The 15,757-nt window shown below is 38.7% G+C and overlaps 1 protein-coding gene across 1 annotated transcript in view; it reads left to right on the top strand.

Moving 5' to 3' along the window:
- LOC143036169 (uncharacterized) overlaps window positions 1-11,173 on the top strand; it is an 18,149-nt gene extending 6,976 nt beyond the window's left edge. Inside the window, exons 2-3 of the mRNA XM_076203417.1 lie at window positions 9,887-9,921; window positions 10,091-11,173. Of these exons, the coding sequence (XP_076059532.1) occupies window positions 9,887-9,921; window positions 10,091-11,042 (987 nt within the window). The 3' untranslated portion in view covers window positions 11,043-11,173. The remainder of the gene's footprint in view (window positions 1-9,886; window positions 9,922-10,090) is intronic.
- The last annotated feature ends 4,584 nt before the right edge of the window (window positions 11,174-15,757 follow it).

The following is a 15,757-nucleotide window of genomic DNA, read 5'->3' as shown; positions in this document are numbered from 1 at the left end:
TTATTATTATTATTATTATTATTATTATTATTATTATTATTATTATTATTATTATTATCATTTTTATCATTATTATTATTATCATTATTATTATTATTATCAATGAAGCGGCCTTGCTGTGGATGTGCTGTGTCTTGCGACACTGCTTCTGACCCAGGGCAGTGGATAAGGTGCAGGGATGACCCGTCATCCAGGAGGTGCTAAAATAAGAGGGAGGGTGGAGGGGTGGGGAGTGTATTCAGGGATGGAATGGGTGGGAATGATTTTATGCCTTTTCCTTTTTGGCTACCTTCCTTGTAAGGGGGAAAAAGCCTTGGTATATGTATGTATGTATGTATTATTATTACTATTATTATTATTACTATCATTATCATCAGTTATTAAATATTTTCTAAACAAGCATGAGTCCTCAATAATACCGTGTCCACAAGACATAATCCAGAAACAAAAGGCAGAAGAGGAAGAAGAAGAAGAAGAGGAAAAGGACCGAGGCGATTTTGTCACAGGGCGCCGATCGAGGGGTCCCGGTGCGGATAAGAAGCCGGTCATCGCCGCCACCAGGAGAAACCCCGGCATTATAAAACCATCAAGAACAGAGAACCCGCACTTCCGGCGCTCGGCTTGAATTGCCCTCCTTTCCGTCCGGATTTCACCAACGGAGCGCTATCGTCATCCACCCGCTATCAGCGGGACAATTAGGCGGGGAGCGCAGAGCCAAACAACGAAGGATTGGTCGAAAACGAGACACAAGGTAACCACCCCCAATGCACACCCTCATCACGCGCGGTACGTACTGTATATATATCGCGACTGCCTCAGGAGCGTCGCTACACTTCGCTCACGGCTGCTGTGGGAGGAAGACACCTGCAGGGATCTTGGCATCGTTACAATGGCGAATCACTTTGTTAAGGCTTGCGCCTTCCTCTTTCTGCTCGCTGTAAGTTTTACTTGGAAAAATAGCGTTTCAGTAACATGCTGAAGTTAACACCAATATGCATATACCACACACAAAACACGCATACAGTATGTATATATACATACATACATACATACATACATACATACATATATATATATATATATGTATATATATATATATATATATATATATATATATATATATGTGTGTGTGTGTGCGTGTGTGTGTGTGTTTGTGTGTGGAGTTGAAAACCACAGCCATTTTGCAGTCGTTTTCAACTTCCTGATTTTTTACTATCTTATATATTTTTCTTTTCGCGTGGTGACTACACCAATACAGCATATCTTAGTCTAGGGCGGATCAAGTTTTCGATCTTCTTCATAATGTGTTTGTCCATGTAATGGAGTGGTATTTTTTCTGAAGATTATAAGTTTCTACAATGATCCTTTTGAGGTATGTTTCTGCTTTTATAATCAAATCATTATCTATTCTATAAAGGCATAAGGGACGATTTTTATTTATTCGTATTTCCAATATCTTGCATTTCTTTACATTGAAAATTATTTCATAGTTCTGTTTTTATTCAAATACCCTCTCCATGTCTTCATTTATTCCATTCATCATTCCACTGATGTACAATAGGGAGATTACAGATGCCAGAACGGAGCTCTGTGGTACACTAATGGTCAATTCTATCTGATCTGACTTTTCATCTCTCCATTTCTCATACGTCTATTACTCAGAAAAATACTCCTGTATTTTCTAGTTTACATGTTAGTCTATTGTGTGGCACATTATCGAAACCCTTTTCCAAATCTAGGTATACACAACCCACCCAACCTTTTCTCTCATGCAGTACATCAACCACTCGAATAAAAATATAGATGGTTTCGCAAAAGTTTCCTTTCCTAAATCTAAATTGACTGTCACCCAATTTTTCTTTTTCTAAATATTTCATCCATCTATCTTTACTTTTTTCACAGATTTTGGCGATAGCACTGGTGAAGGATATTGGACTACATTTTCGTAGTACATAACTATTTCTTTTTTTGAATATTTGTACCTTGTACCACCTTTGTAGATTTCCAGTTAAATGCCACTTTTCTCTCTTCCGGAGAACATGCAATCACTTGATGCATTTTATTCAATAATTGTTCTCTACATTTTTTTAGTATCCAATTCGAAATCCCATCTGGCACTGAGTCCTTTCTCATTTCCAGTATCCAGGAATCTTAAAGGAAATAAAAAATGAGATTGTTGTTCTATTAGAAATTATTTTCAAGAAATCCATCATATCCGGAGATGTCCCAAGAGAATGGAAGCTAGCTAACGTTACTCCCATATTCAAAAAAAGGTGACAAAAAGAATCCAAATAACTACAGGCCTATAAGTTTGACTTCAATCGTAGGAAAAATATGAATCTGTTTTCCCTAAAAAAGGAAGATGCTGTAATGACAATCATTTATTTTATATTATTTGTTTATTTGTTTTGTTATCATTTGTCCGTTTGTTTATTATTATTTGCTTGATTCTCATTCTATTATCAGTTATATGTCAATTTATTATTATTTACTATTTACCTGTTTGTTTTATATTGAACTATACCTATGCATTTATTTATATTTTCTATTTATCACTTACATTATTATAATTTTTATTTATTCATTTATGTATTTATCATTATTATTATTTTTTCGCATCCGACCTAGATATGGACCAAAAGGTCTCCTGTCGGCATGCTCCGCCTTTGTAATCCTTTGTATATATTGTTGCATTGTTTACATTTTCCCTATCTTCACACTCTTTCACTTCAGACTCCTTATCTTTGTTGAACGCTGATTAGAAACTTCCAATTATCCTTTCAGCTTACATTTTCGTTTCTCTATATGTTATCTTTTCAAATTTTAACGTGGATATTTATTCTCTATGCGTCGGTTTACCGTCCACATATCTGAAGAACAGATTAAGGTGATACTTACATTTATCAACTAAATCCTTTTCAAAATCCTTTTCATCTTCTCTTCACATCCTTGTTTATTAATTTGTGGTTCTTATGTATTATTATTTTCTCTTTTTATTTCTTATTTGTCCACATCCCCCATGCCTTTCTGTTTTGCCAATTTTTTTTCTTCTCTTCTATTCTTCTTTGGCACATATTTTTCCACTCCTATGTTGTAAATATTCATGAAAATATCCCATCTCTCCTCTATGTTCTTAGTTTCATAAAACTCACCCCTATATACTTTTTTATAAGTTTAGCAAATTTAGCCTTTGCATAGTTATATCTTCCTTGTCTGTGTATTTCCTCTCTTATGTATTTCTCACTTCCAGCAAAAATTCAAAGACCACGTGACCAATCTTTCTTACTGGGTACCGATGAATCAATGTTTCTGATACCTCAGGTTCTTTGATTAAAATAGAATCTAGTTTTTCAGTTGTGTCTTTGCCTCTATATCTTGTTGGTTTCTTTACCCATTAGGCTATTGCATTATGCATTATGTTCATCAGTATGCTTCTCCAGGGTCCCTCACTCCTACCTCCCATTTCTCCGACATAACATCTTCACAATTAAAGTCACCCGTTGGAGTCATATTCTCGTTTATCTTTCGGTTACTCTTTCCAGTTGCTTGGCCGTGTTTCTTACTAATCACTTGTACTCTACTTCTTTCCACTCCAATACCTCTTTTTTCACTCCCCTTACTTGCATCCAATGCTCTCTTTACCCCATCCATCTATTTTATTCTCGGTCTTCCCCTCACGTTCACTCCATCCACTTCTGTTTTCTACAATCTTTTTGCTAGCATTTCCCCAATAATTCTTTTCATATGCCCAAGCCATCTCAGCACTCTTTGATCTAGTCTAGCCTATCCGACAGCACCTCATTCCATCCCCGCTCTCTGTCTCGCCTCTACTTTTTTCACCCTTTCTATCCTCGGAACATATCTTCCAAACACTTCATCTGCCCCCTTCAAATTTAAAATTTCATAATCTCGTAATTTTTCTCACTTGCACGGATTTACATTTATTTGCACTGAAGTTCATTGTCCACTCGTGTGCTTGTGTATGTGCGTGTGTGTGTGTGTGTGTGTGTGTGTGTGTATTTACCTAGTTGTATTTACCTAGTTGTATTTTACGGGAAGGGGAGCTATGCTCGTGGGATCCCGTCTTCATATCTCATTTTATCTAAACTATTTTTAAATTCATGTATTGTTTTTGCACACACCACTTTCTCATCTAACTTGTTCCAACTGTCTATTACTCTGTGAGGAAAGCTGTTCTTTTTCAAATCTCTTCTATAGCTGTCTATTTTTATTTTCTTTCCGTGTCCTCTAGTATTTCTGTTATCCCATTTTATCAGATTCTCTCTGTCAGTAATTTCTATGCCTTTCATGATTCTGTAAATAGCTATCAAATCTCCTCTCTCTCTTCTTTGCTCTAGCGTCTGTAGTTCAAGTTTTTCTAGTCTCTCTTCATATGATAGTTTTGAGAGTGTTGGTGCCAATTTTGTAATTGCTCTTTGTATTCTTTCAAGTTTTTTTTATACATTTTTTTGTACTTGGTGACCATATCGTTGCTGCATATTCCAATCTTGGTCTTATCAAGGTGATTAGGATTTTTTCACCATTTCTTCATCCAGGTATGTAAATGCAACTTTGATTGTTCTTATTAGATTATAAGTTTCTCCAAAAATCTTATTTATATGTTTCTCAGGTGACATATTATTCATAACAATGACTCCCAGGTCCTTCTCATTTTCTACTTTTTTTATTCCTTCTTCTCCCAATCTATATGCTCCTGTTATTCTGTTTTTGCTTTTTCCAAATTCCATTATACTACACTTTTTTGTATTGAACTCCATCTCCCACTTCCTACTCCATTCTTGTACTTTATTTAGATCTCTCTGTAGTGATTCACAATCTTCTTCAGTTTTCACTCTTTTCAGTAGTTTTGCATCATCTGCAAAGAAGCTCATATAGCTTTCAATTCCTTCATCCATATCATTAATATATATAGCAAACATTATTGGGGCCAGAACTGTTCCCTGTGGAACACCGCTTATTACTTCATCCCATTTTGAGTGTTTGTCTCTTATCACTACTCTCATTTTTCTTTCTTGCAAAATGTCCTCCATCCAATTTAGTAGTTTTCCCTGTATTCCTCCTTCAGTTTCTAATTTCTTAAGCAACTTCTTATGTGGTACTTTGTCAAAAGCTTTCTTTAGATCTAAAAATGCACAGTCCGCCCATCCATCTCTTTCTTGTATTATATCTATTAGCCTTGAATAGAAACATATTAAATTGGTGACGCATGATCGTCCTTGTCTGAATCCAAATTGCCTTGGATTTAACACTTTGTTTTTTTCTAAATATTTTACCCATCTACTTTTGATAATTCTTTCACAAATTTTTGCTATTGTACTTGTTAGAGAGACTGGTCTATAGTTGGTAGGTTCTTCTTTATTTCCTCCTTTATATATAGGTACTATATTTGCTTTTTTCCAATCTTCTGGAACTTTTCCTTCTTTCAAGGAACTATTTAGTATGCTATGTATTTTGTCTGCCAGTTCATTCCTGCATTCTTTCAGTATCCAGTTTGCTATTTCATCTGGTCCATGCGATTTTCTGACATCAAGATTACTCAAGTGTGTTAATATTTCATTTTTTGTTACTTCTATTTCTTCCATAGGGGGGACTTTCTCTTTCCATTCGTTCTCTTCAGGTTGTATGTTCTCCCTTGTAAACACTGATTTAAAATGTTTGTTCATAATTTCCGCCATTTCCATTTCCTCAGTGTATTCAACTCCCTCCTTTCTTAATTTCTCCAAGTCTTGTTTGTTTTTCAGTTTATTGTTTACAAATCTATAAAATAGTTTCGGTTGATCTTTACACTTTTCTATGATATCTTTTTCATATTTTCTCTTTTCCTCTCTGCACGTTTGTACATATTCATTTCTATAACAGGTATATATTTTCCATTTTTCAGGTCTTCTGTCTTTTTTCCATCTGGTCCAGGCTTTGTCTCTTTTGTCTTTTAACTCCCTACAACTTTTGTTGTACCTGCATTTTACATATTCTTTTTCTTGTTTTTGTCTTGGGACCTACTTTTCCACTCCTTTTTTGTAAATTGTTGTCAAAATATTCCATTTCTCTTCTACTGTTGTTTCTTCTTTGTATATTTCTTCCCAGTTTTCCTTTTGAAAGAATTCTCTTATTTTATCAAAGTTTGTTTTTTCATACATCATTCTTCCTTTTCTATATTGTTCATTTCTTTTCATATATTTTTCTTCATTAAGTTCCAGTTCAATCAATATGTGGTCACTTTTACTTATTGGTGTTTTATATTCAATTTTGTCCACTATTCTAGGTTCGGATGTAATTACTAGGTCTAGTCTCGATGGTTCTTCTTCATTTCTATACCTAGTGTTCTCCTGTATCCATTGTGTCATTGCATGGTCAGTAACCATCTCAAGTAGAGCGTTTCCCCATGAGCCGTCTCCACCCTTTACTGTCATTTCTTCCCAGCAGATTTCTTTGCAATTAAAGTCGCCCATCATAACTATTTTTCCTCCCTCTTCCATTATCTTGTTTAATGTTATCTTTGTGTCCTCTAACATACTTTTATGTTCACTCTCTTCCCATGAGGCTGTTTTCGGGGGCACATAATTTATCACAAACTTTCTGCTCTTCTTATCTCTGTCTTCTACTTCCATCATTATCATCTCTACTGTATTCTTTCCATATGTGACACCCTTCACGTTTATATCCTTCTTAGTCAGGAACATAACTCCACCCCCTTCCTTTTTCACTCTGTTTCTAATCCAATAATTATATGCCTCATGTCCTACACTGTTGGGTGGTAGTGGACCTTTTAATTTTGTTTCTACAATTCCCATTATGTCTGGTTCTTTTTCTTTCAAATAATCATTCAGCTCATTCAATCCTGTTATTAATCCATCTATATTTGTGTAAGACACTCTTAGTTTTCTGCCACTTCCATTGTGTTCTCTGTTTCCCTTTTGTTTTTCTCTTGTATGTCGACTTTCTTTAGTTTCATATTCACTACTCTCCAATAGAATCTCTCTTTTTCTGACTCCGTTCTTATCTCGTTTTTTTCCTTTGCTTCAAGTCTTTTCTGTTTTTCTTCCTCTCTTTCCTCTTTATTCATTTCCCTTTTTATCCATACCTTTTTATATTGTTCACTTGTTGCTAGTTTCCCTGTTTTGGATAAGATATTCTCAGCCGTAGTTTGTGACCTGAATTTAATCTTAATTGGTCTGGTCTTGTCTGTACTATATTTCCCGAGCCTGAATTTCTCTCCGATTTGTTTCATTATTTCTGGTTCATCTTCCTGAACTAATTCTAGTAAATTTCTTACTTTTTCATTTTCCTCTTTGATTCTTGTGGTTCTATCTGGGTTATGTTTCTCTTCCATTCCTAATATAATTATACATTTCTTTTTGTCTGCTAAGTCTCTTACTATATTCTCCTTCTGTCTCATCACTTTAATAACTGATTTTTCAGTTTGTTCATTCATTTGCTGTCTGATTATGTCAGTGAATGCAACTTTGCTATTTTCTTGAATTATTTTCCAACCCTCCTTGTTCTCCTTATTATTCTCCTTTAAGACTTTGTTCTCATCTTTTACTTCTTTTAACTGTTTTTTTAATTCTTCAATTTCCTTAGTTAAGATTTTGCTCGCCTTCTCTAGTTCTTCCAATTTTTCAACTCTCCGTATAATATTGTTAACATGACCGAACCTACGCTCCAAGTCCTCGATCATCTTATCGACCTTCTCTTCTAGTCTTGTCAGTCGGGGGGGGGGGGGGGGGGTTGTGTCCCCCCCACCCTCTTTAAATCCCTGGAAAATATTCTCATCACTTTCTACTGTATTGCTCTTATCTATACTTCTAATCTTTACATTTTTATTAGACATTTCATCGTCGTCGGGGGGCCGTTTGTTTACCTTTCGCCTGTCTGCCTGGACCAAGTCTACTCCTTCTTCATTTCCTTCCATTTCCTTCAGTAATCCCTCCCCTTTTCCTCTTTCCCTACTTTCCTACTACCCCACGAGCAATTTCCCCCCACCCTGTAAATACAATAGGCACTTCTCTTTGTGTTGGGATCCACAAAACTTCAATTTTCTTCAGAACGTCTTCTAAGCCGTCCATTCGTTGAAGTGTGTGTGTGTGTGTGTGTGTGTGTGTGTGTGTGTGTGTGTGTGTGTGTGTGTGTGTGTGTGTGTGTGTGTGTGTGTATGTGTGTGTGTGTGTGTGTATGTGTTTAGTTGTATTTACCTAGTTGTATTTTACGGGAAGGGGAGCTACGCTCGTTCTGTCCCGCCTTTGTATCTCGCAGTGTCTAGTTTGCTCTTAAACACATGAATGGTTTTTGCGCACACTATTTTTTCGTCTGGTTTCTTCCAGGTGTCCGCCACTCTATGTGGAAAACTGTTTTTCTTCAGATCTCTTCTATAACTATGTTTTTTTTTCTTTCCATGTCCTCTTGTGTTTCTCTTGTCCCAGTTTAACAAGTCCTCTCTATCGAGTATTTCTGTGCCCTTCATGATTCTATAGATGGTCAGTAGGTCGCCTCTCTCTCTTCTTTGCTCCAGAGTCGGTAACTCCAGTTTAGCCAGTCTCTCCTCATATGACAAGTTTGCAAGTGCAGGGGCCATTTTTGTGGCTGCTCTCTGGATTCTTTCTATTTTCTTTATATTCTTTTTGGTACTGGGTGACCACAATGTCGCCGCATATTCTAGTCTAGGCCTTATCAGTGTGACCAATATTTTTTTTTAATAATTTCTTCATCCAAATATGTAAATGCCACTTTTATTGATCTTAGCAAGTTATAGGATTCTCCGACAATTTTGTTTATCTGTTTATCATAGGACAAGTCGTTTGAGATAATTACACCAAATCTTTTTCGGATCCCACTTTCTTTACCTTCTTAGTTCCAATTTTATATTGTCCTGATATTCTATTTTTGATGATGATATGGCTTAACGTCGCACATTCCCCCCCCTATCGGGAGGCTAGGACGGTGCCCCTCACAGAGGGCTTTGTAGCGTGGAATTTAATGAACCATGCCCTTGGTTCAACTTCGCTGGTGGCAAGATTCGAACCGCCCTCACCTCGACCTTGGCCGCAAGTAACGACGCCCTAACCCGCTCAGCCAGAATATTCTATTTTTACTTTTTTCCAAACTTCATTATGCTACACTTCTTAATATCAAAGTCCACTTCCCATTTCTGATTCCAGTTGCATACCTTATTCAGGTCTTCCTATAGTGATTCGCAATCCTTTTCAGTTTTTACTTTCCTTCGTCTGCAAAGAAGCTCATGTAGCATTGCACATCATCATCCATGTCATTCACATAAATAGCAAACATTATTGGAGACAATACAGATTCTTGCGGAACTCCACTGATCACCTCTTTCCAACCTGAATAGTTTTCTCTGAGCACTACTCTCATCTTTCTAACAATCAGGAAGTCCTCCATCCATTTTAGTAGGTTCCCTTGTATCCCTCCTATATGTTCCAGTTTTTTAAATAATTTTTTTGTAAGTCAAGGAAGGCACAATCAGCCCATCCATTCCTTTTCCTGCACTATGTCTATTAATCTTGAGTAAAAACATATTAAGTTTGTGGTACATGGTCTTCCTTGTCTGAACCCAAATTGTCTTGCGTTTATTATATTACTTTCTTCCAGGTGTTTTACCCATCTATTCTTGATGATTTTCTAACAAATTTTGGCTATAGTGCTTGTTAGCGAGACCGGTATATAGCTAGTTGGTTCTTCCTTGTTTCCTTCTATATATATTGGTACAATGTTAGCATTTTCCCAGTCTTTTGGTATTTTTCCTTCTTGTGTGCGTATGGGTGTCTGTGCGTGTGTTCACGCGCGGTGCATCCGTGATTACCCAAGCACATTGTACATACATTAACGCACTGTTCTCTTTTTTTTATAGGGAGCCTTTAATTGGCAGGCAACCGCTGCACCATCGTAAGTAGTACTTCAGTAAAGTGACGAGTAATGAGCGTTTCACATGATATACTAAATGCATTTCTTTCCTTTGGGATATTTTATCTTTGCTCAATCATGGCAGAAATAGACAAAAATAGTATTTGATAAAATATTATGTCTATAACCACACTTACCCATTCTTGTGTAGGTCACACTGTACGATTGCCGGCCAGATTGCTCACCTGGGTGTTTGTGACGAATACATCAACTGCATCCCGCACTCCAACGGGACGTTTGATGAACGAGTCAAGAACTGCAACGGCCGCTCATATTCGGACGGGAAGTGTGACTACGACGGCCCCATTTGCACTGGACGTTCTCTCCGGCAGCTGTCGGTGCCTGTGCCAGAACTCAATTATATGTGCGTAGAGGGGTTCGCCTCGGAGTGTCACAACACCAAACTGGCAGTGGAATGCGTGGACGGCGTTGCCTACCCGGAAGCGTGCGGCGACAACGAAGTCTGCGACAAGCTCGCGATATTCAATGAAGCTGCCCTTTGCCTACCCAACCTAGATCCTCTTGAAATCATTCCGGAGGTTTTGTGCTCTAGCTCGAACCTGGAAATCAAGGCTGATCCTTACAACACGAGCATGTACCTCTTTTGCCCTTCGGGAAACCAGGGAATCCCAGAAGTCAAATTCTGCGGCGATGGAAGGCTGTATGACCCGGACACGAAGACCTGCGTGAGTGACAGCGAGAGCACATGTGGATCTCCTCCCTCCTTCCCGAGCTGCGATTCGATGGGGTCCTTTGTCCACCCACAGAACTGCAGCTGGGGTTACACGTGTCTCTTCAACAGCGGTTCCTGGGAGGTCTCTTCTGAGTGTTGTCCCATTGAAGGCGAGATCTTCAACCAACGCAAGGGGATCTGTGAGTCGGCCTGCACGAGCCTCAGCGAGCCTTTCACAGTCTGCCCTGACGTAGGGCTCTACGTTGACCCGGTGGACTGCACCAAGTACTACGTCTGCACAACGACGGACGAGGCACCTCAACAGGAGAAGACTTGCCCCAATGGGAAGAGTTATGTGACGGGTGAGGGTTGCGTGGGTGAGTGTGAGCGTGACCCAATGAGCCATTGCATTCGTCCAGATACTTGTTAGAGGCTCTGGCTGCGCTCGATCTCATCGCATGATCATTCCTAGGCTGAAATACACCAAGACTTTCTAATGCAATCGATTTGCCTTCAAGGACAGAAGTCCCACCTTCCAGTTGTCTCATTTGGAAGACTATAGAGCAGCAGAATTAAATTCACTGCAGCTAATCCTAAGTTTCTTGTCACAATACCTTGAAATGGGTCTCTATGATGGCAAGATTTTTTCTACTTAATTTTCATGAACTTGAAGAATTATTATAAAATGGGCTATGGGCTGGTCCCCGGTGCTTGCTGGTCAAGATAAGATTGCCCGTTATGCAGAAGACCATCATTGATGAAGTGACCAACTTAAAAAAAATGAACATCAAAATTCAGCGATTTCTTATATCCACCAGGCCACAATACAGCATTCCTTATATGCAGCAAATCACACAAAATAATAATTTAAACACACACAAATGACTTGATATCTCACAAAACATGGCAAGGTTTTATGTCTCAACAAAACCTTAGCAACCCCTACAAGGGAGCACGCCATATATTTTTTCTGGTTAAAGTCAGACCCGAGATCTTCATTCATCAGAGGAATAGATTCCAGAATCGATTATTCGGTACACCTTTTACCCGAAAGGTAAACACCTGATTTTTTGTTTATATTCGAGATTTCATTCCAGAATCTGATTTCCAGTGGAATAAAATCACTCAGCACGATCCAGAAATAAACATAAAGTATGCCCACGCCATCATGTCAAGATACTTAGACATGAAAAAAATTACACGCCTGAATTTAATAAAATCAAACTTGGCATTTGCGTAAGTTATGTTTTAAGGTTATTCCTTTGTTGATTATTAGATAATTGTTTGTATTTTGTAATTGTTGTCAATTCAATAAACATAGAAATGAACCATTAGTTTTTATTCGATTTATATAGGAGTATAATGGGAAGAGTTAAGGATGTGCATGTTCTGAGGGGAGAGAGTGGGGGAATATCAGATCATTTTTTGGTGGAAGGTAAGTTGAGAGTGGAAAATAAGTGGAGAAAGAGGAAAAGGGCAGAAGGTAGGGAGGTACTTAGAGTGAACTGCTTAAATGAGAAAGAAAAGGAGAAGGAGTATAAGAAGCTGAGAGAGGAGTGGGAGGGAGTGAAGGATAGAGTATAACTAGGAGTGGAGGAGGAATGGAGGTGGTTCAAGGAGGGAGTCATAAGATGTGCAAAGATGGTGTGTGGAACAAGGAGGACAGGAGGAAACAGAAGGAAGGGTAGTGAGTGGTGGAATGAGGAAGCAAAGAAGGGTGTAGAAGAGAAGAAGCAGGCTTTCATAGATTGGTTACAAATTAGGACGAGGGAATCATATGAGAGGTACAAAGTAAAGAGAAGAGAAGTAAAGCAAAATGTAAAGGAGGCAAAGAGGAGAGCAGATGTGAAATGGGGTAAAAGTATGACAAATTTTTGAAAGTAATAAAAAGATGTTTTGGAAAGAAACTAAGAGAGGAAAAGGAGGCGAATCAAGTAGAGAAGAAAAGGTAAAAGGTGCAGAAGGAGAGATGATAATGGAAGAGAAGGCAGTGAGAGGAAGATGGGCAGAGTATTTTAGGGAGTTGCTAAATGTGAAGGAGGATAGGGAGAGAAAGGTAGTTGCAGTGGAAAGCGCTAAGAAAATGAGAGTGATGAGTGAGGAAAATAGAGGAGAAATAAGGAAAGATGAAGTGAAAGCAGCTGTTAAGATGATGAGAGCAGTTAAAGCACCTGGTCTGGATGGATGCCATGCAGAATGTCTGAAAAAAGGAGGTACAGTGATGGTGGTCTAGCTGGTGAGGTTATTTAATGTTTGTTTAAGAGAGGGTAGAGTGCAGGATGACTGGAGGAGTGCCTGTATAATTTCACTGTACAGTAGAAGGGAAAAGGGGCAAGTGTGAGTGTAGTAGTTTCAGAGGGATTAGATTGTTAAGTGTAGTTGGGAAGGCTTATGGGAGGGTCTTGATTGAGAGGAATAGGAGAGGAATAGAGGGAATAATTGGTGAGGAACAGTGTGGGTTAAGGACAGTTCGGGTTTGTGTAGATCAGATTTTTGTGATAAAACAGATATGTGAGAAAGCTATAGGAAAAGGTAAGGAAGTATTTTATGCTTTTATGGATTTGGAAAAGGCTTGTGGTTGGGTAGACAGGAAGGCACTGTGGGAAGTATTGCAGATATATGGGATAGGAGGAAAGCTGTTAAGAGTAGTCAAGAATTTTTATGAGAGTAGTAGACCTTGTGTTAGAATTAGAAATGGAGAGAGTGAGTGGTTTGAGATAAAGGCTGGGCTTCGTCAGGGATGTGTTATGTTGGATGGAGTGGTGCGAGAGGTGAATGCAAGACTAGTGTGTCAGGTATTGGAGGTTGTTAAAGAAAATAAAGATAAGTGGGAAATAAGCTAGCTGTTGTTTGCTGATGACACTGCGCATGTAGCAGGATCAGAGGAAGGATTGAGGAAGTTAGTAGCAGAGTTTGAGAAGGTGTGCAAAAAAAAGGAAGCTGAAGATAAATGTGGGTAACAGTAAGGTGATGAGATGTACAAGGGGAGAAAGTGGCAGCAGACTGGAAGTGATTATCAAGAGAGAGAGACTGGAGGAAGTGGCAGGAAAGGGAGGAGTGGGGGTGGAGGTAGAATGTAGATTAAGAGGAGCGAGTAAATGCCTTGATGGATTAAAAAGTGTAATGAGAAATAGACATTTGGGAATGGATGTTAAGAGGAGATTGTATGAAGGAGTGATTGCGCCAACAGCACTGTATGGGACAGAAACATGGAACATAAGAGAGGAAGAGAGGAGTTTGAATGTATTTGAGATGAAATGCCTGAGAAGTATGATAGGGGTTACTAGGTTAGATAGAGTGAGAAATGAGGAGGTGAGGAAGAGAACAGAAGTGGAAAGGGAGTTGGGAGATAGGGTTGATGAAAGATTATTGGGATGGTTTGGAAATATGGAAAGAATGAGTGAAGAAAGACTAGTACAAGAGGTGTGGAAGGCAGAGGTGGAAGGAGTGAACATGAGAGGTCGATCTAGGATGAGATGGACGGATGGGGTAAAAGGGGCATTGGAAGAGAGGGAAATGTCTGTTGAGGAAGGACGGTGGAGGACAGAAGATAGGGGTGAATGGAGAATGGTTGTGTATGGATAATGCTGTGATGGATGAAGGGGAGTGGGTGGTGGATGGGGGGTGAGGGTGTATGTATGAAAAATAAATTGACGTTGCCCGAAGGGATTTCTCCCCGTCTTCTCCTTTTCTTCATGAGGGGACGGAGAGGAGGGGGGGTCGCCAAATAAATGAAGCGGCCTTGCTGTGGATGTGCTGTGTCTTGCGACACTGTTTCTGACCCAGGGCAGTGGACAAGATGCAAAGATGACCCATCATCCAGGAGGTGGCAAGAGGGAGGGAAGAGGGTAGAGGGGAATGGAGTATGTAGGGGATGGAATGGGTGGGAGTGGTTTTTATGGCTTTGTTTTTTGGCTATCTCCCTTGTAAGGGGGAAAAGGCCATTGGTATATGTATGTATTTATATTCTAATTCTTACACGTCTACTAATATAGGCCCTGTTCACACTAGCGGTCTCAACTACGGCGGTTCAATTGCACTGTAAGTCAATGGAGGCGTTCACACAAAACCGCACATTGTTTCCTTGACTACGCAGTACCCCCGCGGTTTCCGCGTGCCTCAAACAGTTAGTGTGAACAGGGCCATACTATTTCCAGCCGAACACTCGGATAAAATCCATGTTCATACTTACGGGGTAACTTGTCCCATTTAGTATCTTTCCTAATCTTCGTTAGGGTCTTCAGACGATTTGATTTAAATAACTCTCCTAAATGCTTGGATAACCAATTGACAAGATCACAGTGCAATGTCAGATGTATAATATATATATATATATATATATATATATATATATATATATATATATATATATATTGTAACGTAATATTAGATATTACGTCATATGTGTAATTATGTTATAGAATTGTGTTCCTTTGTATTACATAACTATGTTCATATTTCTTGTCTATGTATGTATTGTAACAATGTTAAGCAGTAACGCCCGTCCACTATATGTAATCTTGCCTACGTGCGGAGAGAGGTGCGCACTTTTGTAGAACAAACAGACAAGCGAAATCCTGAATAGTTCGGAGCGCACAGATTTGACAGTTACTAAATAAGTAGATTGTTCAAGCGAGTCGAGGGTCTTAAAACTACCCATGTTGACGTGTGTTAACTTACCCTCCTCCCCTCCTTTCGCTCTCCCGAACACTCACCCGGAAGTATTCCGCTTCCGGTCCAATGGTATATAAGCGGTGGAAATCGCTCACTCCTCGTCATTTTCTCGCATATCTTATCTCTTGATAAAAACTGGAAGTTTAGACTCATGAGACGATTGGTGTGAAGTGATCACCCTTTTTGCCTACATTACGTGTCTGATATACATTGCATTACTTTACTTATATTTGTACTTATTACTTATTTTGATGCATGTTCCTGATCTCTTTGTACTTAGATAGTACCATATTGTATACGTATCTTGTGTTTCTTATTTGAACGATAATTTCCATATTCTTATAATCATGTAACGGTCCCATTGACCCTACTGCCCATTCTCTTTTGTGTTGATTGCCTGTAAATATTTTCCATATTAATAATTTCGTTTACTAGTTTTATCGCTAGTTTAATATTCCTTTCCTGGAATCT

The sequence above is a fragment of the Oratosquilla oratoria genome, chromosome 20, assembly GCF_046742065.1.
Source record: "Oratosquilla oratoria isolate Oo_2021 chromosome 20, ASM4674206v1, whole genome shotgun sequence".
Lineage (NCBI taxonomy): Eukaryota > Metazoa > Arthropoda > Malacostraca > Stomatopoda > Squillidae > Oratosquilla > Oratosquilla oratoria.
Note: the sequence above shows the minus strand (reverse complement) of the source record. Positions and strands in the feature narration are given on the sequence as shown.